The following is a 26,527-nucleotide window of genomic DNA, read 5'->3' on the forward strand; positions in this document are numbered from 1 at the left end:
CTTCAGAGTAAACTGTTATATTGACAACATGACTAAACAATTTGACTGTCTTATCCATACACAATGACACATTGACTTGTTATTCTGATGGCAAAGACATGTTCATTGACACAGATATTTGAGAGATGAATTTTGAGTAAGAGAGTGGCTTTTGCAGGTTATCCATGGTGTTTTGCTACTTGTCCGAATTGTTTTGAGAAATGCACTTACTGTTATGCAAATTGTGAGTATGATTCGAGAAATGTACCAAAGCGACTGAGAAAAACTGTAATAACAGTATAAAAATCTCAAGTTCACATTACTTTATTTTATATGCATTAATGAGCAAAACCTCTTCAAGACGGTTTTTGACGGTCAGTGTAATTTATATAGCTGTGATTTGTTTAACACACATTGTTTTCGTGCTGTTCTGGTTCGTGTAATGACAGATATAGACACAATACACAATTATAGACATAAAAAGCCCTTGGCACATTATTAAATCTGTTTCTCTTAAGGTTTAAGATAAAATAAAAATAAAAACACTCAGTGATTGACAGCATGAAGCAGTCGATCGTGTTTCCCGTCAACAGTTTAAGCATAAGATTTAGATTTATAGATGTACGTTATCTGTTTCTGTGAACAGTATTAAGCTATATGAGGACTCATTTGCTGGGCAGAGAGTGAATGCGCAGTGTTTTTAAATATTTCATTGCTTTCTTTTACATTGCTCAAAGTCATGACTGTATGAAACACACATTTATGACATTTATGGCGTCACATGTATGACCGCACGCGTGCGGTGTACGTGCTTGTGCTTTTACTTGTTAACATGTGCGCCGAAAAAAACACGCGCCGCTTACGCGTTGCTCACGCTTGCGGCGTAAAGAATGTAAACACATACCAGAAAACATTAGCACGTTATGCCATTCAATAGAGTGGTAGAGTTAGCATGTTAACACATACAGGCAATATCGCTCCACTTCTTTTCTTTTTCCACTCTGTCGTGGTATGAATGTCAGTTTACATCAAAAAGACACGGCTGCTCTGCCCACCGCTCATCAATGCGCTCCTCTTTATCCACGGTCCATTTTCGCCTACTTCGCGCTCGTTTTGTTTCCACGTCTGTCGACAAGTTTCTTTGTTGTGACTGATGGCTTCCTGTTTCCGGAGAACGAATTTATTGGTTGTTGATTGTTTTACGTCATGAGACTACGCTGGGACTTGCGATAATATCAAACATGTTTGATATGAAAGACTAAAGAAAGACTGGCATAAATCGGGTCGCCGACTGCAGATTATCACCTCACAGTTAACGATCGAGACGACGGGAGCGCGCCGAGACTCCAGTTAGATTCCTAAAGACTGCCGGTCTTTAGTCTGGGACTGTGAAAATCCTTTGGTGTACGCTAGGCATAATTATGATGTTGTGGTGGTAGATTTCCCCTACACACCTGACTGACTTAAGTAACATAACCGGTGCGTCTATAGACAACACACACAAGACATTTATCCTCACCGGGTGTCCATTATGAACACTAGGGGTGGGAAAAAATTATTCTTTGATGCATCGTGATGCAGACGTGAATGATTCTAAATCAATTCACAAATTTCAAGAATTGATTCTTAAAATTTATTTTACAAAATAATAACCAAAAGAACCAAAAGGCGTAACTCAACTGCGGGAGGGGTGCTGCACACGGACAGCTTGAGAGTGCGCACCGCACGAGCACCCACAGCGGAGCTTACACGAGTAGTAGAGAAAGAAAAAACAAATACATTTAGCCCTATTTGACTGCAAAAAAAAAAAAAATACATGTTGGGATGATCTTTCTTTGCCTTTTCTCTGTTCAGTGAGCGGCAGAAAGAAACAGAGCTTTTCATTTACAAACTCATATGATGTGCTAATAGCGTTTCCAAAAACCTGTCGCTAAATGTTAAGATCAAGATAAGAACATGAATATACTTCTGTAAAAATATGAACATCATTTGTTATTCAGACGGAGGCGCTGGGTGCGCTGCATTAGATAAATACAGTAATACTGCCAAAATCACTGTGATGATGATTAGACGATATGTCAGTTACAGTTACATATCGATATGCCGGTTAACATATTAATTATATATGTTGATTCTGAATCGATTCATGAGGGTCCAAACGATTCCCACCCCTAATGAACACAAACACTTGAGGAAATAAGATCATGTGTTCAACCTGACAGACTCCAGTCAATGTCTTTGAATATGATTTAATCACGGCCGAATCCTCCTCATCAGAAAGAATACAAGAGTTTATATAAGATAGATACATGACAAAGTCACATCATTTATCTCTAATATGATTTATTCTTCATATCTGCAATTCAAAAACTCCTCTCTGTTACCATGCAGACAAAAACAAATTTAACTTACTGATGACCTCAGCTTTAACAAGTCATGGGGTTTAAATTGAAATCATTTAACCACACGTACTTCATCTATTTCAACACATTTTGTTGTCAAAGCATACAGTACAAATGTTCAAACCTGTAAGGAAAAGACATGTTAGTTATAATTAGTTATGATTCATTTCAATTTCCTTCACAACGTGCAACAAAACTCCTCTGTTAAAATGTCAGAAAATGTAGTTTGGTGTTTCTTTGATGAAATCTTTGCTGATATTATTGTGTATGAAGAGTTTTTCTCCTCGTCGTGTTGTTTTTATAAAGATGATTAAAACATTGATCCATCATTGACACTGACACACACATTAATAATGTTTTTATAGATTGAGTGAAATTGATCTTTAAACACTGTAACATCTTTAAATTTAAGATCAGAGTTATGTTATCTCCAGCTGATATTCCTCCTGTAATAGAGGAAGATTTTTACATCAAATACCTGATGAGAATTACAAGTGTGAGTCATGAACTCAATACAGATTTATGAAGAAATGTTCATGTGGTTTAGGACATCTAACACTAATAGTCAGCTGTGTGATGGATTTATTTGACATTTAAACACACAGTGTCTCAGTTACTGAGGGATTGAAAGAGAAACATTACATGAAGAGATGGAGGTTAGAGATTTATGAACAAACTTTGTAGTTTTGTATAATTCACATAAAGTCTGTGTTCTCTACAGGTTGGAGTATTGTGATATCACAGATGAAGGTTGTGTTGATCTGACTTCAGCTCTGAGATCAAACCCATCACACCTAAGATATCTGGATCTGTCTAATAATAATCTAAGAGATTCAGGAGTGAAGCTGATCTCTGATGTACTGAAGAATCCTGACTGTAAACTGGAGATACTGAAGTAAGATCATCTCTCCGATAGTCACACATGTACTGAGGTTTAGTTAAACATAAACTGAAAAATAAACACACACTAAAGTGTAAAGTATATATAAAGTCAATGAGAGATCAGGGGCCGTATTCATGAAGAATTTTAAGGTTAAAAGTAGCTCCTAACTGGGGAATTTCGGAGTAATTCACGAAGCATTTTAGCCCTAAAAGTAGCACCTAAGTCTGCAACAGCTTAAAAGAAGTCGAGAGGACTCCTAAGGCTGCAGTCACACCAAAAGCGTTTATGGCAGTTGCAGGCACCTTTTTTGAATGATATTCTATGGGCAGGGCGCGTTTGCGCGCTGTTTATGCGCGCCGAGCGCCTTGCGTTTTTTTGCCGCTTGCCGCGCACGCGTTTTTGAAGGAGCGCTGAGAGCGGAGAAGCGCCTGACGTCATTCGCGTCTTCCATTGTCCAATCGAATCAGGGGAGAGGCGGGCCTTACGTTGTAGTGAGGGAAGTTTACAGTAGCTTTGAAGAACCGGACTCCACTCGCTCACTCTCTCCTGCGTGTTTGTGCACCTTTCACCCTCAAACAAGGTCAGAGCAAGCGCCCTCTTTTTAAAGTTTCTGCTAATATGACAGTTAACAGCAAAAGAGGGTTCACGCTTCAATATTTGATTGACAAGACAGCTGACTCGGTGGTTGCTTAGCAATATGAAAAGCCGCGTTGCACTGCTCTTTTTTAAAAAAGGCAGTGCGTCGCGCCTTGCGTTTGCAAGCGTTTAAAGCGCTTTTGGTGTGACTGGGCCCTAACTCACTAAGACCTATTCACAAAGGATCGTAAAATAGCTTAGGTGCTGTCTGATCCTCCTCAACACATGCATGGACAGTTTCACCAACTCAAAAGCATTGCCTACATAACACTTAAAAGCACACTTTAATGTAAGCATATTGTTTATGACATTTGTTTCATAATTCAAAACATTCATGACAAGCAGGAAGTTTTTAGAATTACATGAAACAATAATGATATTATATATTTAATATTATAGTTATAGTTGGGTCGTGGTCGGTCGGGTCGTTTGAAATAAAGATACCAGTTAACTATACTAGTCAACGTTTGAAGTGGATCACAATAGTTAATCAAAGTTGTCCTATGACAAGAATGGGTACACATTTTGGTTTTAGGACAATTTTTATGAAAAGTTTTGATCCACTTCGAATGTTGACTAGTGTATTTTAAACAATTACTACTTTTAAAAAATGCGGGCCAGGGAATGGGTCGGGTACACTATATTTCTTATTTTTTTGTGGTTCGAGTTGTGGGCGGGTTAGTTGAAAACGTCGGTCGGGTGCGGGTTGTTTGTACATTGACCCGCTCATCACCAGAGGTGTGGACTCGAGTCATGTGACTTGGACTTGAGTCAGACTCAAGTCATGAATTTGATGACTTCAGACTCGACTCGACAAAATGTACAAAGACTTGCAACTCGACTTGGACTTGAACATCAATTACTCGTGACTTCACTTGGACTTGCGCCTTATGACTCGAGAAGACTTGCTACTTCACACGAAAACCTGGGGAAATATTTTGTTCACACCGCCGCGCCTGGCGCGCCACTCTCAGTGTATCTGCATCTGTAAATAAAATGTGCACAACCTGCATGCAGAGAGCACGCGCGCTGCCTGCACGACAGCCAATCACTGTAGTCCCACGTTGGTTTGGATGTTGGGACCATACCAGCAGTACAGCTCAGCAGTGGTGTAATCTACGTGATACGCAGGTACACGCTTTATACCCACTAGGAATTGTCAAGGAATTCCGTATACCCACTAAAAATAGCGCGAGGATGCGTAACAGCATGGTTTTGTGACATTTCAAACTTTTAGTCATAGTGAAGCACTGACCAGGATGCTACACTTGCTACTTTAGCGGGTTGAAATGCATATACATATTAGGCTTTATATTTGGTGTGTTTGACTTCCTGCCGACTGCGCAATCCGATCGGCATATGAAATTACTATAGCGGCGCGAAAGTGACTGGGGAGCAGAGCGATGTGGCGCCACAGGCCAGTGACAGCAAAGTACCGCGAGAGTGATTCCAGTTATCACATGGAGAAATCTGCTTTGAATCGCTCTCGCGGTACTTTGACATCACCAAGAGGTCTGCTTAGCGCCAAATGAAGTCGAACCTGCAGTGTAGCTGTTCACGCGACACTGTAAACAAACAATCCATGTGGAGTGAACGAGTGCTGCAACATAAAATCTGGAGAGTTAACAACGCAAATGTGAGTAAACAACATTTAAATCATCAGTCCAGTTTATTACTTTATCTGGAGGTAAAATGCAATAAAATAAGCCCGTGTTTATGTCCTGATGGTTTTTAGCTGCCTTCAGCATGTTTGCTTGTGCTTCACAGTGTTAAACTTTCCTTCTCTGTGTTCATTTATATATCTACGTTCAAGATGTATATGATCTTAAACTTCTGTTTGATTTGGGTGTCTAATATTAGTAGGGGTGACCCCAAATAGTCGAAGATTCGATGCATCGATAGGAGAAGCCTGATTCGACTACCAATCTCACAGTCGAATCGTCGCAGATGTGTTATGAAATGAGGATCCTTTAATTTTGGCCATATATTGGTGCACTGTGCACAAATCTGATTTCACATATAAAAGCTTTCTCCCAATATATTAATATACAGCATATTATTATAATTCTGCAAATAATATGTGAAGTATCAGCTTTCAATAAATATTTTTAAAATGCGTTAATAAATACAGCAACCCCTGTGACCGGGCTACATGTCCTATATTAATAAACCATTGCCTCTTTGTTTCTACATTTAAAAGAAAAAGCTGGCAATTCTGGCTATACTTTCATTCTTTTAATAATTTCTTCATTTTATTTTATTTTATTTATAAATCACTCTGGGTTATCTGATTTATCTATTTTGCTTGTGTTTTGTTTTCGTGCACTTGAGGCATTTTGCACATATTTGTTCTGCATTTTACTTCTGACCTTATTTTATTAAAAAAATGTATTTATTATAAAGGTAAATTCTGATCTAATTTAAGTCTGTACATTTTGGATTGCTTTCGTTGTATCGATGTTGCGCTATTGCATGCTGGCCATGCTTGCGCATGCAATTTAGCCGAACGTGCTAGGTGCTCTTCGTCTCATATTTACAAGTTCATCAAACTAAAACATTAAAAAACGGATGTTTTCGATGGGTAAAAGTTTTTAAAATGTATTTAAAACATTGTGGTTAGCTTGTCAAAAGTTAAACTACAAAACAGGTAAGCCGTTTCTTTAAATTTCGGTGATGAAACGGAAAATATCTGCACCGAACCTATATTTATGCCTGACACGACTGTCTTTCTTGTGATTTAATATTATTGTCGGGGTTTACTTTCAAATGATAAAAAAGAGATTCCTGAAATAAATAATATCATCAGTTGTTTCTGTATCTAAAGTGAATGGAGATGATCAAAGTGAAAGCATGCAAGCAGGTATTTCTGTGCTAAATAATAACGCGTAGTGTCTATAAAATCATTAATTTCTGTGTTTTTATGAATTGTATATAAAGCTTAGTTTTTATAATTTGCAGTAACATTCACAAATTATTTGTCATTTCTCATTTGTCGTTTTTTTTGTCCTGACTGCTTTGACGCGCTTAATCTCCAAATTAAATAAAAACACTGAATTAGCAGAGGTTTCCAAGGCAGGATCACCTTTGTTATATTTTTAGGTTTAGTTATCAAAATGTTTTTTTGTGTGATGTTCTGTAGATCGTGGCTTTAAAATGTTATGAGGAATAATTAAACAAATGTTGCCTTACATTTTACCTTAAAAATATATAAATGCATCGTCAGTTTTGTCTTCGTTCATCACTTGAAAGACAGTTTAGGTCACTTTATCATAAACTTGTTTATGTGTGCTGCTTGTGAAAGAAAATAAAAGTTATCAATTTGTACCTATTCTGACCCCCTCCCAAACCATGCACACACACATAGATGATTCGACTATCGGTCGACTATGAAAAGATTCGACAATTCTGATTTGAATATGTAAATCCTTAGTCGAGGACAGCCCTAAATATTAGGCAATATGATAATCTTGTAACAATAATTAAGTAAAAGCCTATTTTCATTTTTAGACAATGCTTGTATTATATGCAAATAAGCTTTTTATATCAAAGACTATGCAAATTAGAGCTAATTCATGGTCATCTTAAATGTGTATTAAATAAAAACATTTACACCATTAAATTACACATGGTAATGTTATCAATAGTTGTCAGATAATAGCTATTAAAAGAGTGGATTTTTTTCTCCTTCAATGCATGTGTTAGCCATGGTTTGAAGATTGTAAACAGTTTATTTAATTTTAATTAACAGTTGAGTAGCTTTTGGCCCTGAGTTAGATGTTATTTAACACTAAACTAGTCTAAAAATCAGTCCAGTTTCCCCAGCTGTAAATGCAAATTGGCTATTAAAGTCTTTTTTTCTCTTATAACTCTTTCCCCGCCATTGAGGAGATATCTCGTCAATTAAGAGAAAACGCTTCCCCGCCAATGACGAGATTTTACGTCTTTCCGCAATCCCGCTATTATCCACCAGGTGGCGCACTTCCGCAACTTTTTAAACCCGGAAGTATTGCCCTATGGCAAGCAGCTGCATGTCCGTGTTTGTTTTAAAGATCGCTCTGAATGGGATCTCTATGAAAAGTCCGTTACAAAAATTGAATTCTCTCTGCTTTTTGCTCAAAATGTGGTGTTTTTGCAGAAACCTACCCATATTCAAAAGCTGGTTACAAAAGGAACTACTGAAGGTAGGAAGAAATGTTTTTTTTGTTTGAAAGCAGAGGGTCTGTTCTTTCATTTGGTATATTGTATGTTTATATATTCAAAGAAGAACATTTTCTGGAAGGCATTAAACTTTGGTGAAAATCATGAAAAACGGCAGTGAAAGAGATAATAAACTGACATGTTCATACACATTCAGTGTTTGTGTTTATGAGTAAACTTTCAGAATGCTCTCAGTTACATGAATATCTATACTGTATGCATCTGTGAGTGTAGTGGTGCATATGGGGCGCGCACTGGGACGAGTGAGCATAAGGGTAGGGATGGGCGATAACTTATCGTTTGCGATATACCATCAAAAATTTTCCTCACGATGAAAATCTGTCGCCTCATGATAACAACGATAAATCTAGTTGATGAGGTAGTTTGTGCATGCCCAATTCACTGTTCACGTGCGGAGTGAAAACAAACATTGCAGAAGGCAGACGTGAGGCTGAGGAGGTGCTTGTTGTTATTACCATGAATTTACCAGAATGCATTTACCAGTAAATACAAAAACGTGTTGTTCACACATGCAGTGACGTTCCGTCTTTTTATCAGTAAGACATCATTCACACATATCAAAATACCAGTACACTCTGAGAAAAAGCGGAAGTGGCCTGTGGCCGGTGAGCTCAGTGTCGTATTTGTAAACAATGGTGGGTTATGACTTAATATCCACGGTCCGTATTTTGTTGTTTACACATCTGTGGCAAACACTGACGGTCGTGAAGTTGCTCGTGACCAAAACAACATTGCGTTAGGCGGCGTCAAATGGAGCCTGCGTTTGCACATTAGGCTTAACAGAGGAGCGAGGTAAAGTTGGTTTTAGGATTGATATTCGCTGCATCACAGAGGGTGTGCTTAGGACGTCGGCAATATGACAAGCTGTTTAAAACCACTTTGCTGAAGAAATGTGGCTGTTGACTTCAGGTGTGCTCGATTGTAGCACATGTAAACAGTGCGGGGGTAAACTTTCTGATTGGCCTGAAGCTGTCAGCGCGGTCTGACGTCGTCGGTTCTAAATGCAGGTAATCCTATGTTTTTCGTTCACAAATAGCACTTACTGGTAAATTACTGGTAATCTTACATCCTGTCTTACTGGTAAATTGGGAGTACTGATTTACCTGAAAGGTTCTGTTTAAACATTACCTTTTAACTGCAAATTACCAGTAAAGACTGTATGTGTGAAAGTGACTATTGACGGTTCCACACTAAACTTCTTTGCTTTATCAGGTTACTTTAACATGTTTGTTACTTTATCAGGGTTTATTTGCAGTTGTACTCTGTTGTAATGTTGAAACACATCTAAAGACATTGTTACTTTTCCTGTTTGCACTATTTTTGCACCATGAGAGTATAAATAAATACAGAATCTGTGTTTACATTTTAAACTTGTAATTGATTTGAATTATTATTGTGTAATAATTGTTGTTGTGTGATGTTTTTCACCACAGTCACTGGAACACAACTCATACATAACATAATCTGATATTTTACAGAAGAGAATAATTTATCGTCATATTTATCGTCACCGCAACAAACAACTGAAATTACCGTGATATTTTTTTAGGCCATATCGCCCATCCCTACATAAGGGTCAAAGGGAAAACAAAAATCTAGACTACACCACTGCAGCTAAGTCACTACATTGACATGGCAGAAGGACAGTATGCCCTTTTGTTCTGGGCACTGAACAGTAAGACTCTTTCTTCACTCTTTCAAGTAGCCATCCGAGTCTTGGCAGTGCCTGCTTCTAGTTCTCCAGTGGAGCGAGTTTTCAGCCATGGTGGCATCATTCTGCACCTCCATCGCGCACAAATTACTGACAGACTTTTGGCCAATTTGATCTTTTGCGAATGCAATGCAGTATAGGGGCCTTCCTCCACCTGTCCACAGCACGCATTTTATTTCTGTGGTAAGAGGACTTGAAATAACTCGAAAGTAAAATGGTAGGACTTTGGACTCGACTTGAGACTTGTTGGCTTTGATTTGTGACTCGACTCGGGACTTGCCTCGTCCTTGACTCGACTTGACTCGGGACTCGAAAGCAAAGACTTGAGACTTACTTGTGACTTGCATAACAATGACTTTGTCCCACCTCTGCTCATCACTGTCTCCCATGTCCCACGCTTAGTTTTGCTTGATATCTCAGTGCCGAATTTCCATTTTCGGAAACCAAAACAATCAAAGTCAGTTGTTCAAAACCTTCTTATTAGTAAACTCTGTGTACACAAACAATGCTCGAAGTATCAGCTGTGTCTCTACACATGACTCGAGCATTGTAAACACAGTATCAAGTTGTGTTGAGCCTTCTTAGTGCTGCAAAAATAGGCATAGCTTTTAGTTCTTTTGTGACCACTTCAGGTAATCAAAATGAAGACAAGTTTAAGATGTGAGTGACGTCAGCTGATAATCATGTATAGACAACACACACAAGACATTTATCCTCACCAGGTGTCCACAGAAGACAAACACTCCAGAGTCACACAACATCTTGTCCATTATGAACACAAACACTTGAGAAATAAGATCATGTATTCAACCTGACAGACTCCAGTCAATGGCTCTCATTCAAGCATGAAATGTGTGTACAGACGTTTTAATAAACAAATCATGATTCAACAAAAACCTTCATACTAAAATTTCTTCTAAATGTACGCAATAATCATGAATTATTCATGATTATTGCGTACGTGTGGTCTAAGTTGTTCTTACAATTTTGCATACATTTAGAATAAATTTTAGTATGAACATTTTTGTTGAATCATGATTTGTTTATGAAAATGTCTCTACACACATTACACGCTGTGACAGCATGAGAGGTTAAGGATCTTTTAGCTTGTGTCAGTTCCAAGAAAACACCACTTCAAAGGTCTCTTCAATATGCAGGTGTGTTTAATAATTAACAAAAAGGGTTTACAACTTAAATCTCTTCAGCTATAAAGTAACTTAGTCTTCCTTAATTCACAAAGGTACATGTCCTTCTCCAAGCCAAACACACACTCAACAGTTTCTCATACCCCCTATTAGGGACTGCTGCTGGTCTCATTAGCTGCAGCTGTACTCTCAGGCAGTCTGGGAGTTGTAGTCTTTAACAGACGGCCATCTTGCTTCAGCCATTTGAGGGCAATGTATCTGCCCTCTAGAACACGCCCTCTCATGATGTCACACACCCCCCTCCACTGCTCTGAGGCTCCTGGTTGGCAGGCCACTGTGAAGAGGGCATCCTTGCGAGAGAAGGCATCAGCATTTCCATGGCATCGTCCAGGCCTGTGGACAACAGAGAAGTTAAAGGCTTGCAGACTTAAAAACCATCTAGTTATTCTGCCATTGCTCTCCTTATTCCGGGCCATCCATTGTAATGGTGCATGGTCTGTCATTAATACAAATTTCCTCCCCAATAGATAGTACTTGAGTGCCTCTAATGCCCATTTAATAGCTAAGCACTCTTTCTCAATTGTGGCATAATTTTTCTCATGCTTTGCCAGTTTCCTACTGATGTAGAGCACAGGATGTTCCTCGCCTTCATGGGTTTGAGAAAGGACTGCTCCTAGACCCACCTCAGAGGCATCAGTCTGCACCAGGAATTCTTTTGTGAAGTCTGGGGATTTCAAAATCGGTCTGGAGCACAACATCCTCTTTAACTGCGAGAAAGCCTCCTCTGCCTCTTTGCTCCACTTTACCATTCTGGAGGGTCTGTTAGTGGTTAGCTCTGTAATGGGTGCAACCAGACTTGAAAAGTTAGGCACAAATCTCCTATAATAATTAGCTAGGCCAAGGAAGGACTTTACCTTTTGGTTTGTGGCCTAGGCCAGTTCTGAATGGCTCCAACTTTGGCTTCTTGAGGTTGTACTACACCCCTGCCTATTGTATAGCCCAGATATTCAGTTTCACCATAGGCAATTTTACATTTTTTGGGGTTTGCAGTCAAGCCCGCCTCTCTGAGAGAATCCAGTACCTTCTGCACCATTCCAAGATGGCTTTCCCAGTCTGAGCTGTGGATTACCACATCATCTAAATAAGCAGCTGCATACTGCTGGTGGGGTTGAAGGACACGGTTCATGAGCCTTTGGAAAGTGGCTGGAGCCCCATGAAGACCAAAGGGTAAATGAGTATAATGGTATAGTCCGTCTGGTGTTGCAAAAGCAGTCTTCTCTTTGGAATCTGAAGACAAGGGAACTTGCCAGTAGCCTTTTGTTAGATCTAGTGTTGAGATGAAGCGTGCTTTCCCTAGCCTGTCAATCAATTCATCAATGTGGGGCATAGGATATGCATCAAACTTTGAGATCTCATTTAACTTCCTAAAATCGTTACAGAATCTTATTGTGCCATCGGGCTTGGGGACCATCACTATAGGGCTCGACCATGCACTCTGTGACTCCTCAATGACCCCTAACCTAAGCATTTCCCTCACTTCTTCCTTAATGGCTTCTCATCTGGCTTCTGGGATTCTGTAAGGCCGCTGCTGTACAATTTTCCCTGGGACAGTCTGGATCTCATGCTGGATCGTTTGAGTATGGCCTGGAACTGGGGAAAAGACATCTTTGTTACGATCCACTAGCTCCAACACTTCCTGTTTTTGTTGTGGGTTCAGATCTGGGCTCACCCGGACTTCTTCTCGTGGTGGGTCACTGGGTTTGCTTGGGGAAAGAGAACACATCATCACTTCTCTAGGGTGCCAACGTTTCAAGAGGTTGACATGGTATATTTGGTCAGGCTTTCTTTTGCCTGTTTGCTTAACCCTGTAATTGACCTCCCCTACCCTCTCTATGACCTCAAAGGGGCCCTGCCAGGTGGCTAGGAATTTACACTCTACTGTGGGCACCAGCACTAACACTCGGTCTCCAGGCTGAAATTCTCTAGGCTGAGCTGGGCGGTTATATATCGCTTGTTGTTCTCGTTGCGCTTTCTCCATATGCTCTCTTACAATAGGGTAAATGGCTGCCATTCTGTCTCTCATTTGCCCAACATGTTCAATGAACGACCTGTGGGGGCAAGGCTGTTCCTCCCATGCTTCTTTTGCTATATCCAGCAGTCCTCTTGGCTTGTATGGGTACAAAAGTTCAAAAGGGGCGAACCCTGTAGAGGCTTGTGGTACTTCTCTAATTGAGAACAACAGATAGGGTAAGAGTTGATCCCAGTTTTTGCCATCTGTGTCAATGGTTTTACGAAGCATTTGCTTGAGGGTCTTATTAAAACGTTCCACAAGGCCGTCTGTCTGTGGGTGGTACACAGAGGTTCTTATTTGCTTTATCTTTAGGAGGGCGCAAAGTTCTTTCATTACACGAGACATGAATGGGGTTCCCTGGTCTGTAAGAATTTCTTTTGGGATACCCACTCTAGTACTAATCAGGAATAACTCTTTGGCAATTTGCTTTGACGTAGCTTTCCTTAACGGCACCGCTTCAGGGTAACGGGTTGCATAGTCTACCATCACCAAAATATATTGGTGACCCCTGCCGCTCCTCGGGAGAGGCCCCACAATGTCCATCCCAATCCTCTCAAAGGGGGTTTCGATGATAGGTAAAGGAATCAAGGGACTACGAAAATTAGGTTTTGGAGCTGACTGCTGACACTCTGGGCAACTACGACAGTAGTTCTCTACTTCCTTATGCACACCAGGCCAAAAGAACCGTTGTAGCACTCTTTCTTTGGTTTTGTCCACCCCTAAATGTGCCCCAAGCAGATGAGTGTGGGCTAGTTGCAGTACTGTGGCCCTATGGGTTTGAGGCACAAGCAACTGCTCTATAGTCTCCTCCCCTCCTTTTTTATTTGGTAGAGCAACCCATTCTTAATCGCAAAATGTGGGTACACTACTGGAAGATTACTCTGAACTATTCCATCAATAACTTTCACATTTTTCAAAGCATTAACAAGTGTACAGTCATTCAGTTGTGCTGTTCCATACTGGCCTGTTAACATTTGGTGCCCTGGCGCTTCTGGACCACTATTACTTTCTTGGGATGCCCCCAGCTCCTCGGGTTCTGTTTGTAACTGTACCCTGCTTTGAGTGATGGGCTGTGGTGGTGGCTCATCTGCTTGTTCTGAGGCTGACTCAGTCTCTTCCAGGTTGTTTCCTCTATTCATCCGTGTCTGCACTGGGAGGCAATGGTGTGTTAGAGTTTGGACATTTTGACTTGCATAATCTAACATATTTTGTCTGTTTTTACCCCTGGGTCGCTGTGTTTCTCTTGTTCTCCTTGCTTGTACATCTTGCCACAACATGTGAAACACAGGACAATCTCGTCCAATTAATGCCTGTACCGGCAGGGATCCCACCACCCCAGCTCGAATTTCATACTTCCCTCTAGTCGTGACTAATGTTACTGCAGATGTGGGATATGTACAAGTGTCACCATGCACACACGAAACTGGAATTGGGTTTTCTAATGAGACTTGCTTTGGATTGACCAAGGACTGGTGCACCAGTGTAATCATGTTTCCAGAGTCCAGTAATGCCTCTACGTCTTGACTATTTACTGATACAGGGCATGTCATTGCTTGGAACACAGAGTTGCCCAACAAGGCAGCAAAAAGGTTATTTTTCAAGCCACTTGAAGACTCAGCCGTCGTTATAGGCTCATCTGTCTGGTTGCATTGCCATGAAATGTGTCTTACTTCCCCACACTTGTAACAGGTTCTTGGTTTATACAATGGGCTTTCGACTGGCAAATCTTGTTGGCTGGACCTTTTCCCCTGTGGGCTAGGCCATCTGGGAGTAGAGGTTCTCTGGAAAAACTTTTGTTGGGGCTGTGCACTGGTTGGAGACCGTGAGTTCAGCATTTCTGCACTGGCTTGGTATCGTTCAACTTCTTCTATCAATTCTTGAGGTGAACTTGGGTTATTCAGACAAACAAATCGTTTAGCTTCAATGGGTAGGGCTCTTAAAAATCTGTCCATCACCAAGGAATTGACCACTTCTGTTGCCGAGTGCCTACCAGGCTCTAACCATTTCTTAGTCAAACGCATTAATTCATGCATCTGTGTACGCGGTGGCTGTTCTTTCTTGAAGCACCATGCATGTTACCTCTGGGCCCTCCCAAATTCGGTAAGACCACTGCGACTTAACATTTCTTTCTTCAAGGAGTCATAATTATTGGCCCAAGTTGGGTCTAGATCTAGGAAGGCCTTCTGTGATTCTCCAGACAAAAACGGTGCCAATATTTTTGCCCATTGATCTTTTGGCCATTTTTCTCTAAAGGCAGTTGTCTCAAAAGCATGCAAGTACGCTTCGACATCATCACACTCTCCCATTTTAGGAATAAAGTCACTAGCCCGTATTCTGCTAACATCTTGGGCTTGCTTCATTTCCAGTTCTTTAATTTTAAGGTTATTGGCCCGCCTTTGTTCCTCCAGCAAGCCAGCTTGAATTTGCTGCTGCACTTTATTACTCTCTATCATTGATTTCAGTAACTCTTCCATTTTACAATCAATTGACTGTGTACTTAGCTTAGAAAACAGGCTTGTTAGGTCCTCCACATCACTCTGGAACATCTGCAGTCATCCAAGTGCCCGCATTCTCCACCATATGTGACAGCATGAGAGGTTAAGGATCTTTTAGCTTGTGTCAGTTCCAAGAAAACACCACTTCAACGGTCTCTTCAATATGCAGGTGTGTTTAATAATTAACAAAAAGGGTTTACAACTTAAATCTCTTCAGCTATAAAGTAACTTAGTCTTCCTTAATTCACAAAGGTACATGTCCTTCTCCATGCCAAACACACCCTCAGCAGTTTCTCATACCCCCTATTAGGGACTGCTGCTGGTCTCATTAGCTGCAGCTGTACTCTCAGGCAGTCTGGGAGTTGTAGTCTTTAACAGACGGCCATCTTGCTTCAGCCATCTGAGGGCAATGTATCTGCCCTCTAGAACACACCCTCTCATGATGTCACAACGCATACATTCGTGCATATGCGTACTTAGTGAATGATACTCAGTGTCTTTAAATATGATTTAATCACGGCCGAATCCTCCTCATCATACGAATACAAGAGTTTATATAGAATAGATACAGGACAAAGTCACATCATTTATCTCTAATATGATTTATTCTTCATATCTGCAATTCACAGGGGTGTGATTTTCGGAAATTCTGGATTTTCCGATGTGAAAATGAGTCTCTTGTGAATCATGCAAATGCAATTTGTGTGTGTGTGTGTGTGGGGGGGGGGGGGTTGTTGCGAGGCACAGTTCTAAATGACCACTCACCGCTGTCAACGTTTTGTGTGCCTCAGATTCATGTCTTCATATCACTCCGCAAGTAGTCTATTTTATTTGTCACGATGGAACTTCATTCAAAGCAGAGCTCACCAATGAGTCTGCAGTCGGACCTCCGGCGTGTGGATTTGGCTGCCAATCAAAAAAAATCATGCATTTGCCTACAAATAGTATGAGAGGAACATATCTATCACTCTCAACCAAACTAACAACATGGCCAATCAGAAGTACAATAGGTGGGGTCTTTGAGGTGTGGTTGAGATCCAGCTGCAGATGCCGTGCGGCCGCGGAGAAGTCACAAGTAACGTTGTCAGCAGGATGGCGAGTAAGTATATAAAGCCTAGGGAAGACGACCTAATTGATAAAGGACTTAAATCAGTGGCGCTGGGCATGGATAGAAGGAATAGGCAGAGACGGGTAGCATTTTAGTAACTGGTAATGATATAAGAAATTAAGAGAACCAGGTGTTTGCTGGTTTGACAAAACTTACGTTAACGCATGCATATACGCGAATCAGATCCAACATCATCCTGACGAACACACGCCTACATTGGCTCCTCTTAAAGGAACACGCCCACATTTTGGGAATTTAGCTTATTCACTGTATCCCCCAGAGTTAGAAAAGTCCATACATACCTTTTTCATCTCCGTGCATACTGTAACTCTGTCTGACGCAGCCCCGCTAGCTAAGCTTAATGGCTACAGCTAGCATACTGCTCCCAATAATAAATAATGATACTATTTTCCTATTTATATGTTGTGATTTGTATAGTCACATCATGTACAAATAATTATTATCATTATTATTATAGAATAAGGTGAAATTAATAGCACAAAGCAAATAGTTTTTGCACAAATAACACACAAACATTAGCCAACTAAAATGAAAACTGCCCGTTCCCCCTCTGATTCAATAGCAAGGTGAAGGGTAAAGTCATGAGTTACCTCAAGCACCGCTCGTTTGTTACTGGGGCGATAGAGTGCGTTCGTGACAATATAATAATTACTAACATTACATGGAGCCCGGGAACAACTGCAATAGTAGTGACCACCCTGTTCATGTAATAGTGTCACTAACATTACATTAGATCTAGCTAATGACACTGTTACAGTAAACTAACTTAGTCATCTAAAAACATAACGGAACACTTACCGTAGCCGCAGGTATCCACTGTCCTGTCTGTACGATCGATGTGATGGCCGTATTCTGAAGCACACGTTTCATTGTCCGTGTGGCCAAACAAATTCCATTTTTTTTTAAATAGTCGTCCTCGGTGAAATGTTCTGAGCAATGATGGTTGATACAGACGTGTGTGGAGCTATATCCAGAGCAAGCAGCCATTGTTTCATCAGGTCAGTGTTTTTGGTTGGAATTCTATGAAATATGATGGTACTTTTTCTCATGTGTTTATTGTTGCAGCTCTTTACAATACAGTAAACACTCATGATTGTAATACATTTACTATCTAGCAATCGCTAACTCTGTTACTCTAACTCTAAGCAAACTCTCTGCTCCTCACCACGGGGCTTCTTACTCAGGTGCTGCGAGCAAATCATTCCGTCCAAGCAGCAGTGCTTCGCCTGAGAATATAGTTCCCAGTATTATACGATTAAAAGACATGTGTCTCATACGACCTTGTTATTTGTACATGATGTGACTATACAAATCACAACACATAAATAGGAAAATGTTGGCTATTTTTTTTCACTTAATTGAGAGCAGTATGCTAGCTGGAGCCATTCACTTCCAGGCTGCGTCAGACAGTGTTACAGCACGCACGGAGATGAGAAAGGTATGTATGGACTTATCTAACTATGAAGGATACGGTGAATAAGCTAAATTCACAAAATGTGGGCATGTTCCTAATGGTTTGTGAATCTGGCAGTATCGCGTGTGATTACTGAATAATATAATGACAAACACGCACATTCGTGGATCTGGTTTGTGAAACACGTAGCTCTTGACTGTTAGATGCTTTGCTAAAATAACTATGCAAAAGACAAATGCACTTGACTGCCTTTCCAGAGAGTCACATCATTATTTAAATTAAGTAACTTTAATGTTACAGTATCCAATTTGAATTCAGCATTCAAATGTTGTAATCAATAATTAATCTGTATGAAATGCCCCCACTAATTATTCTATAAACATTAATCATGTTTTGACCAATGGTGAATCTCATTTATCAAGTTGTTTATGTGGCTTGTGTGTCTATTATTATTATTATTATTATTACCATACACAGTGTTGGGTAAGTTACTTAAAAAAAGTAATCCACTACAAATTACTAATTACTACTTTAAAAATGTAATTTGATTACTACATGCAAAAAGTAATCTAATTACTAATTACTTTACTTTTAAGTTACTTTGACAACATCAAAAGTAAAAAAGCTACAAAGTGAAACTGTCAGAAACAAGGACGGATGAACCCAAACGCAGGCGATGACGGGGGTTAACTGAAAACACTTTATTATAACACAGACAAAACAAGAGCCCACGTGGGGGCAGAACAAACACGGAATACTGACAGATGACTTAAACTAGACTTGACTATGATTCTAACACTAGACAGAATCCACAGTAACAGTACAAAATGAACGAGCACAGGACTACCCTTACAAAAAAGTCCAGTGGTAATCCTGTGGTACTGCTTCGGTACAACAGGAAACTACCACACAACAAATGAGTGGGGCTAAATATGACAGGAATACCACAGCACTTTTTGTTGTACTGTATCACACGAATTTACCATTAGATGCCATGTGTGGTTTTTTCTGTTGTTTTTGTGTGATAAAACCATAGCGTTTGGACAGAGCTAAATATGACAGGAATACCACAGCACTTTTTGTTGTACTGTATCACACGAATTTACCATTAGATGCCATGTGTGGTTTTTTCCTGTTGTTTTTGTGTGATAAAACCATAGCGTTTGGACAGAGCTAAATATGACAGGAATACCACAGCACTTTTTGTTGTACTGTATCACACGAATTTACCATTAGATGCCATGTGTGGTTTTTTCTGTTGTTTTTGTGTGATAAAACCATAGCGTTTGGACAGAGCTAAATATGACAGGAATACCACAGCACTTTTTGTTGTACTGTATCACACGAATTTACCATTAGATGCCATGTGTGGTTTTTTCTGTTGTTTTTGTGTGATAAAACCATAGCGTTTGGACAGAGCTAAATATGACAGGAATACCACAGCACTTTTTGTTGTACTGTATCACACGAATTTACCATTAGATGCCATGTGTGGTTTTTTCCTGTTGTTTTTGTGTGATAAAACCATAGCGTTTGGACAGAGCTAAATATGACAGGAATACCACAGCACTTTTTGTTGTACTGTATCACACGAATTTACCATTAGATGCCATGTGTGGTTTTTTCTGTTGTTTTTGTGTGATAAAACCATAGCGTTTGGACAGAGCTAAATATGACAGGAATACCACAGCACTTTTTGTTGTACTGTATCACACGAATTTACCATTAGATGCCATGTGTGGTTTTTTCTGTTGTTTTTGTGTGATAAAACCATAGCGTTTGGACAGAGCTAAATATGACAGGAATACCACAGCACTTTTTGTTGCACTGTATCACACGAATTTACCATTAGATGCCATGTGTGTTTTTTTCTGTTGTTTTTGTGTGATAAAACCATAGCGTTTGGACAGAGCTAAATATGACAGGAATACCACAGCACTTTTTGTTGTACTGTATCACACGAATTTACCATTAGATGTCATGCGTGGATTTTTCCTGTTGTTTTTGTGTGATAAAACCATAGCGTTTGGACAAAGCTAAATATGACAGGAATACCACAGCACTTTTTGTTGTACTGTATCACACGAATTTACCATTAGATGCCATGTGTGGTTTTTTCCTGTTGTTTTTGTGTGATAAAACCATAGCGTTTGGACAGAGCTAAATATGACAGGAATACCACAGCACTTTTTGTTGTACTGTATCACACGAATTTACCATTAGATGCCATGTGTGGTTTTTTCTGTTGTTTTTGTGTGATAAAACCATAGCGTTTGGACAGAGCTAAATATGACAGGAATACCACAGCACTTTTTGTTGTACTGTATCACACGAATTTACCATTATATGCCATATGTGGTTTTTTCTGTTGTTTTTGTGTGATAAAACCATAGCGTTTGGACAGAGCTAAATATGACAGGAATACCACAGCACTTTTTGTTGTACTGTATCACACGAATTTACCATTAGATGTCATGCGTGGATTTTTCCTGTTGTTTTTGTGTGATAAAACCATAGCGTTTGGACAAAGCTAAATATGACAGGAATACCACAGCACTTTTTGTTGTACTGTATCACACGAATTTACCATTAGATGCCATGTGTGGTTTTTTCTGTTGTTTTTGTGTGGTAAAACCATAGCGTTTGGACAAAGCTAAATATGACAGGAATACCACAGCACTTTTTGTTGTACTGTATCACACGAATTTACCATTAGATGCCATGTGTGGTTTTTTCTGTTGTTTTTGTGTGATAAAACCATAGCGTTTGGACAGAGCTAAATATGACAGGAATACCACAGCACTTTTTGTTTTAATTTATCACACGAATTTACCATTAGATGTCATGCATGGTTTTTTTTCTGTTGTTTTTGTGTGATAAAACCATAGCGTTTGGACAGAGCTAAATATGACAGGAATACCACAGCACTTTTTGTTGTACTGTATCACACGAATTTACCATTAGATGCCATGTGTGGTTTTTTCTGTTGTTTTTGTGTGATAAAACCATAGCGTTTGGACAGAGCTAAATATGACAGGAATACCACAGCACTTTTTGTTGTACTGTATCACACGAATTTACCATTAGATGCCATGTGTGGTTTTTTCTGTTGTTTTTGTGTGATAAAACCATAGCGTTTGGACAGAGCTAAATATGACAGGAATACCACAGCACTTTTTGTTGTACTGTATCACACGAATTTACCATTAGATGCCATGTGTGGTTTTTTCTGTTGTTTTTGTGTGATAAAACCATAGCGTTTGGACAAAGCTAAATATGACAGGAATACCACAGCACTTTTTGTTGTACTGTATCACACGAATTTACCATTAGATGCCATGTGTGGATTTTTCCTGTTGTTTTTGTGTGATAAAACCATAGCGTTTGGACAAAGCTAAATATGACAGGAATACCACAGCACTTTTTGTTGTACTGTATCACACGAATTTACCATTAGATGCCATGTGTGGTTTTTTCTGTTGTTTTTGTGTGGTAAAACCATAGCGTTTGGACAAAGCTAAATATGACAGGAATACCACAGCACTTTTTGTTGTACTGTATCACACGAATTTACCATTAGATGCCATGTGTGGTTTTTTTCTGTTGTTTTTGTGTGATAAAACCATAGCGTTTGGACAGAGCTAAATATGACAGGAATACCACAGCACTTTTTGTTGTACTGTATCACACGAATTTACCATTAGATGCCATGTGTGGTTTTTTCCTGTTGTTTTTGTGTGATAAAACCATAGCGTTTGGACAAAGCTAAATATGACAGGAATACCACAGCACTTTTTGTTGTACTGTATCACACGAATTTACCATTAGATGCCATGTGTGGTTTTTTCCTGTTGTTTTTGTGTGATAAAACCATAGCGTTTGGACAGAGCTAAATATGACAGGAATACCACAGCACTTTTTGTTTTAATTTATCACACGAATTTACCATTAGATGTCATGCATGGTTTTTTTTCTGTTGTTTTTGTGTGATAAAACCATAGCGTTTGGACAGAGCTAAATATGACAGGAATACCACAGCACTTTTTGTTTTAATTTATCACACGAATTTACCATTAGATGTCATGCGTGGTTTTTTTCTGTTGTTTTTGTGTGATAAAACCATAGCGTTTGGACAGAGCTAAATATGACAGGAATACCACAGCACTTTTTGTTTTAATTTATCACACAAATTTACCATTAGATGTCATGCGTGGTTTTTTTCTGTTGTTTTTGTGTGATAAAACCATAGCGTTTGGACAGAGCTAAATATGACAGGAATACCACAGCACTTTTTGTTTTAATTTATCACACGAATTTACCATTAGATGTCATGCGTGGTTTTTTTCTGTTGTTTTTGTGTGATAAAACCATAGCGTTTGGACAGAGCTAAATATGACAGGAATACCACAGCACTTTTTGTTTTAATTTATCACACAAATTTACCATTAGATGTCATGTGTGGTTTTTTCCTGTTGTTTTTGTGTGATAAAACCATAGCGTTTGGACAGAGCTAAATATGACAGGAATACCACAGCACTTTTTGTTGTACTGTATCACACGAATTTACCATTAGATGCCATGTGTGGTTTTTTTCTGTTGTTTTTGTGTGGTAAAACCATAGCGTTTGGACAGAGCTAAATATGACAGGAATACCACAGCACTTTTTGTTGTACTGTATCACACGAATTTACCATTAGATGCCATGTGTGGTTTTTTCTGTTGTTTTTGTGTGATAAAACCATAGCGTTTGGACAGAGCTAAATATGACAGGAATACCACAGCACTTTTTGTTGTACTGTATCACACGAATTTACCATTAGATGTCATGCGTGGATTTTTCCTGTTGTTTTTGTGTGATAAAACCATAGCGTTTGGACAAAGCTAAATATGACAGGAATACCACAGCACTTTTTGTTGTACTGTATCACACGAATTTACCATTAGATGTCATGCGTGGATTTTTCCTGTTGTTTTTGTGTGATAAAACCATAGCGTTTGGACAAAGCTAAATATGACAGGAATACCACAGCACTTTTTGTTGTACTGTATCACACGAATTTACCATTAGATGCCATGTGTGGTTTTTTCCTGTTGTTTTTGTGTGATAAAACCATAGCGTTTGGACAAAGCTAAATATGACAGGAATACCACAGCACTTTTTGTTGTACTGTATCACACGAATTTACCATTAGATGCCATGTGTGGTTTTTTCCTGTTGTTTTTGTGTGATAAAACCATAGCGTTTGGACAGAGCTAAATATGACAGGAATACCACAGCACTTTTTGTTTTAATTTATCACACGAATTTACCATTAGATGTCATGCATGGTTTTTTTTCTGTTGTTTTTGTGTGATAAAACCATAGCGTTTGGACAGAGCTAAATATGACAGGAATACCACAGCACTTTTTGTTTTAATTTATCACACAAATTTACCATTAGATGTCATGCGTGGTTTTTTTCTGTTGTTTTTGTGTGATAAAACCATAGCGTTTGGACAGAGCTAAATATGACAGGAATACCACAGCACTTTTTGTTTTAATTTATCACACAAATTTACCATTAGATGTCATGTGTGGTTTTTTCCTGTTGTTTTTGTGTGATAAAACCATAGCTTTTGGTCAGAGCTAAATATGACAGGAATACCACAGCACTTTTTGTTGTACTGTATCACACGAATTTACCATTAGATGCCATGTGTGTTTTTTTTCTTTTGTTTTTGTGTGTTGAAACAATAGCGTTTGGACAGAGCTAAATATGACAGGAATACCACAGTGCTTTTTGTTGTACTGTATCACACGAATTTACCATTAGATGCCATGTGTGTTTTTTTCTGTTGTTTTTGTGTGATAAAACCATAGCGTTTGGACAGAGCTAAATATGACAGGAATACCACAGCACTTTTTGTTGTACTGTATCACACGAATTTACCATTAGATGCTATATGTGGTTTTTCTGTTGTTTTTGTGTGGTAAAACCATAGCGTTTGGACAGAGCTAAATATGACAGGAATACCACAGCACTTTTTGTTGTACTGTATCACACGAATTTACCATTAGATGCCATGTGTGGTTTTTTCTGTTGTTTTTGTGTGGTAAAACCATAGCGTTTGGACAGAGCTAAATATGACAGGAATACCACAGCACTTTTTGTTGTACTGTATCACACGAATTTATGTTGTGGTTTCAGTTTTAAAAAGAATGTTATTGTAGATTTCAGTCTTAAAAAATAATGTCTGGAAGCAGAGGGTTTCTTTTCCAAGATAGACTTTAATATCAATGATACAAAGCCGAGTCGGTCAATTGAGCAACTAACAACTCTTGGCTTAGGCCCATGCTTATATACAGTTTTTCTGAAGGTTGTAACCACCCCTTTATGCTACTTTTAAACATGTTTTCTGTTTGCCAGGTGTTGGTTTCTTCATCATCTGCATATGTCACCCTAAATATTTTTAACTGGTAGGCACAGCTACCCATATTTGGATTTTCCACTTATGTATACATTTAAACATTGCTTATGCTGCACAACTTATATTTGAATAGGAACCATGTATAGGTAGTACTGGTCTTTACATGTTAACTCTGCATCCATGCACCCATGTAACAGAACCTATGGCTATTTATAGGCCGTGCTGTGCAGTTCTGTTTTACAGTCATGAGATCACTCTAATAATCTTTGAATCTTTTCACTGGCAAACCACTCTTCACATCAAACTTATTCACACAAATATAGTTCACACAAATATAGTTTTTGAATTAAAATTCTTCCACATTCCACCCCTTGGGACGTTATTATGTCCCACCGAAAGTGCAACCCCATAATCCAGTCTAATTGAGTTAAGCTAAGTAAAGGCTAAACTAAGCCATCCCATACCTTACCAATGACTAGATTATGCTGCCGCACTTTGGCAGAGTCAGGCCAAACATCTTACTCCAAATTTCTTTTTCTTATTCAGAGTAAGTAAAAGATCCTGCTCCCTAATTTAACATACTATTCAAGCATGGGCCATATGATGTTATTGTAGTGGTTAAATCATAAAACAAAATAATGAATCAAAATAAAATACAACAGATAGGTCACCCGCGAAGCGGTTCCCAATTCCCAATTCGCCGGTCACGACGTGACGTCGTAGTGACCGACTGAAAGGGAACTTAGGCTTCTCTGATACAGTGAAAGGGAAATCAGGAAATATTAATCTTAAGATAAAAGGGAATTTAGTTTCTAACCCAAAGGAGGTGTCTGAAAGTTTTAACAGATATTTTATAGGTCACCCGCGAAGCGGTTCCCAATTCCCAATTCGTCGGTCACGACGTGACGTCGTAGTGACTGACTGAAAGGTCACCCGCGAAGCGGTTCCCAATTCCCAATTCGTCGGTCACGACGTGACGTCGTAGTGACCGACTGAACGGGAACTTAGGCTTCTCTGATACAGTGAAAGGGAAATCAGGAAATATTAATCTTAAGATAAAAGGGAATTTAGTTTCTAACCCAAAGGAGGTGTCTGAAAGTTTTAACAGATATTTTATATCGTTAGCTAGTAATTTTCGAAAGCAAATTCCACCAAGTATAAATAAGTATAATGAGAAGACGACTCAGTTTTATATGGTCAAAAAGGAGTAGCCTCTGATGCTTTTAAATTATGTCCTGTTATTGATAGTGACATTTATAAACTTATGAGTGAGCTAAACATAAACAAGGCTCCTGGAATTGATAATATTCCTGTCAAATATTTTAAGGATTCAGCAAAGGTAACAGCACCCCTTATAGCATACATAATAAATTTGTCTATTCAACAAGGGGAAGTCCTTTTAGATTTTAAAAGTGCTAGAGTAGTTCCCTTACATAAAAAGAGTTGTAAATCAGACATGACAAATTATTGGCCTGTTTCTATTTTATGTGTGGCATCTAAGATTATGGAAAGGGTTATATATAATCAAATTGAAAATTATATTGTTAAAAATAGTATTTTGTATGCTTTACAATCCGGGTTCAGACCCTTACATTCCACTGAAACCTGTAAAATACATCTGACTGACAGCATAAGGAAAGCAGTAGATAAAGGAGACTTCTGTGGGATGGTTATGCTGGACCTGCAGAAGGCTTTTGATACCATAGATCATGAAATTTTTATATACAAATTAAAGGCAATTGGATTTGATAAAAATTCTCTTAAGTGGGTTCAATCTTATTTAAAAGATAGGAAGCAACAAGTTGATATTAAGGGTACATTATCCGATCCCTTATTTATTAATTGTGGTGTGCCTCAGGGGAGCCTATTAGGACCGTTGTTTTTCCTTTTATACATAAATGATTTAAAGGTAGCGTGTCCTGAGGAACTCTTTCTTTATGCTGACGATGTAGCAATTGTGGTTGCCCATCGAGATAAAGAGATGGTGGAGAAAACAATGTCTTTACAGTTAGAGGAGATTTCAAAATGGTTTTTAG

General features: G+C 39.0%; 2 protein-coding genes across 2 annotated transcripts in view; both read left to right on the forward strand.

Annotated features, from left to right (window-relative positions):
• The window catches only part of LOC129437205 (protein NLRC3-like), a 578,808-nt gene that overhangs the window by 325,669 nt on the left and 226,612 nt on the right, over positions 1–26,527 (forward strand). The window lies entirely within an intron of this gene.
• The window catches only part of LOC141361557 (NACHT, LRR and PYD domains-containing protein 3-like), an 85,127-nt gene that overhangs the window by 51,972 nt on the left and 6,628 nt on the right, over positions 1–26,527 (forward strand). Inside the window, exon 12 of the mRNA XM_073863042.1 lies at positions 3,103–3,276. Coding sequence (XP_073719143.1) covers positions 3,103–3,276 — 174 coding nt within the window. The remainder of the gene's footprint in view (positions 1–3,102; positions 3,277–26,527) is intronic.

This window comes from Misgurnus anguillicaudatus, chromosome 24, assembly GCF_027580225.2.
Source record: "Misgurnus anguillicaudatus chromosome 24, ASM2758022v2, whole genome shotgun sequence".
NCBI classification, from domain to species: Eukaryota; Metazoa; Chordata; class Actinopteri; order Cypriniformes; family Cobitidae; genus Misgurnus; species Misgurnus anguillicaudatus.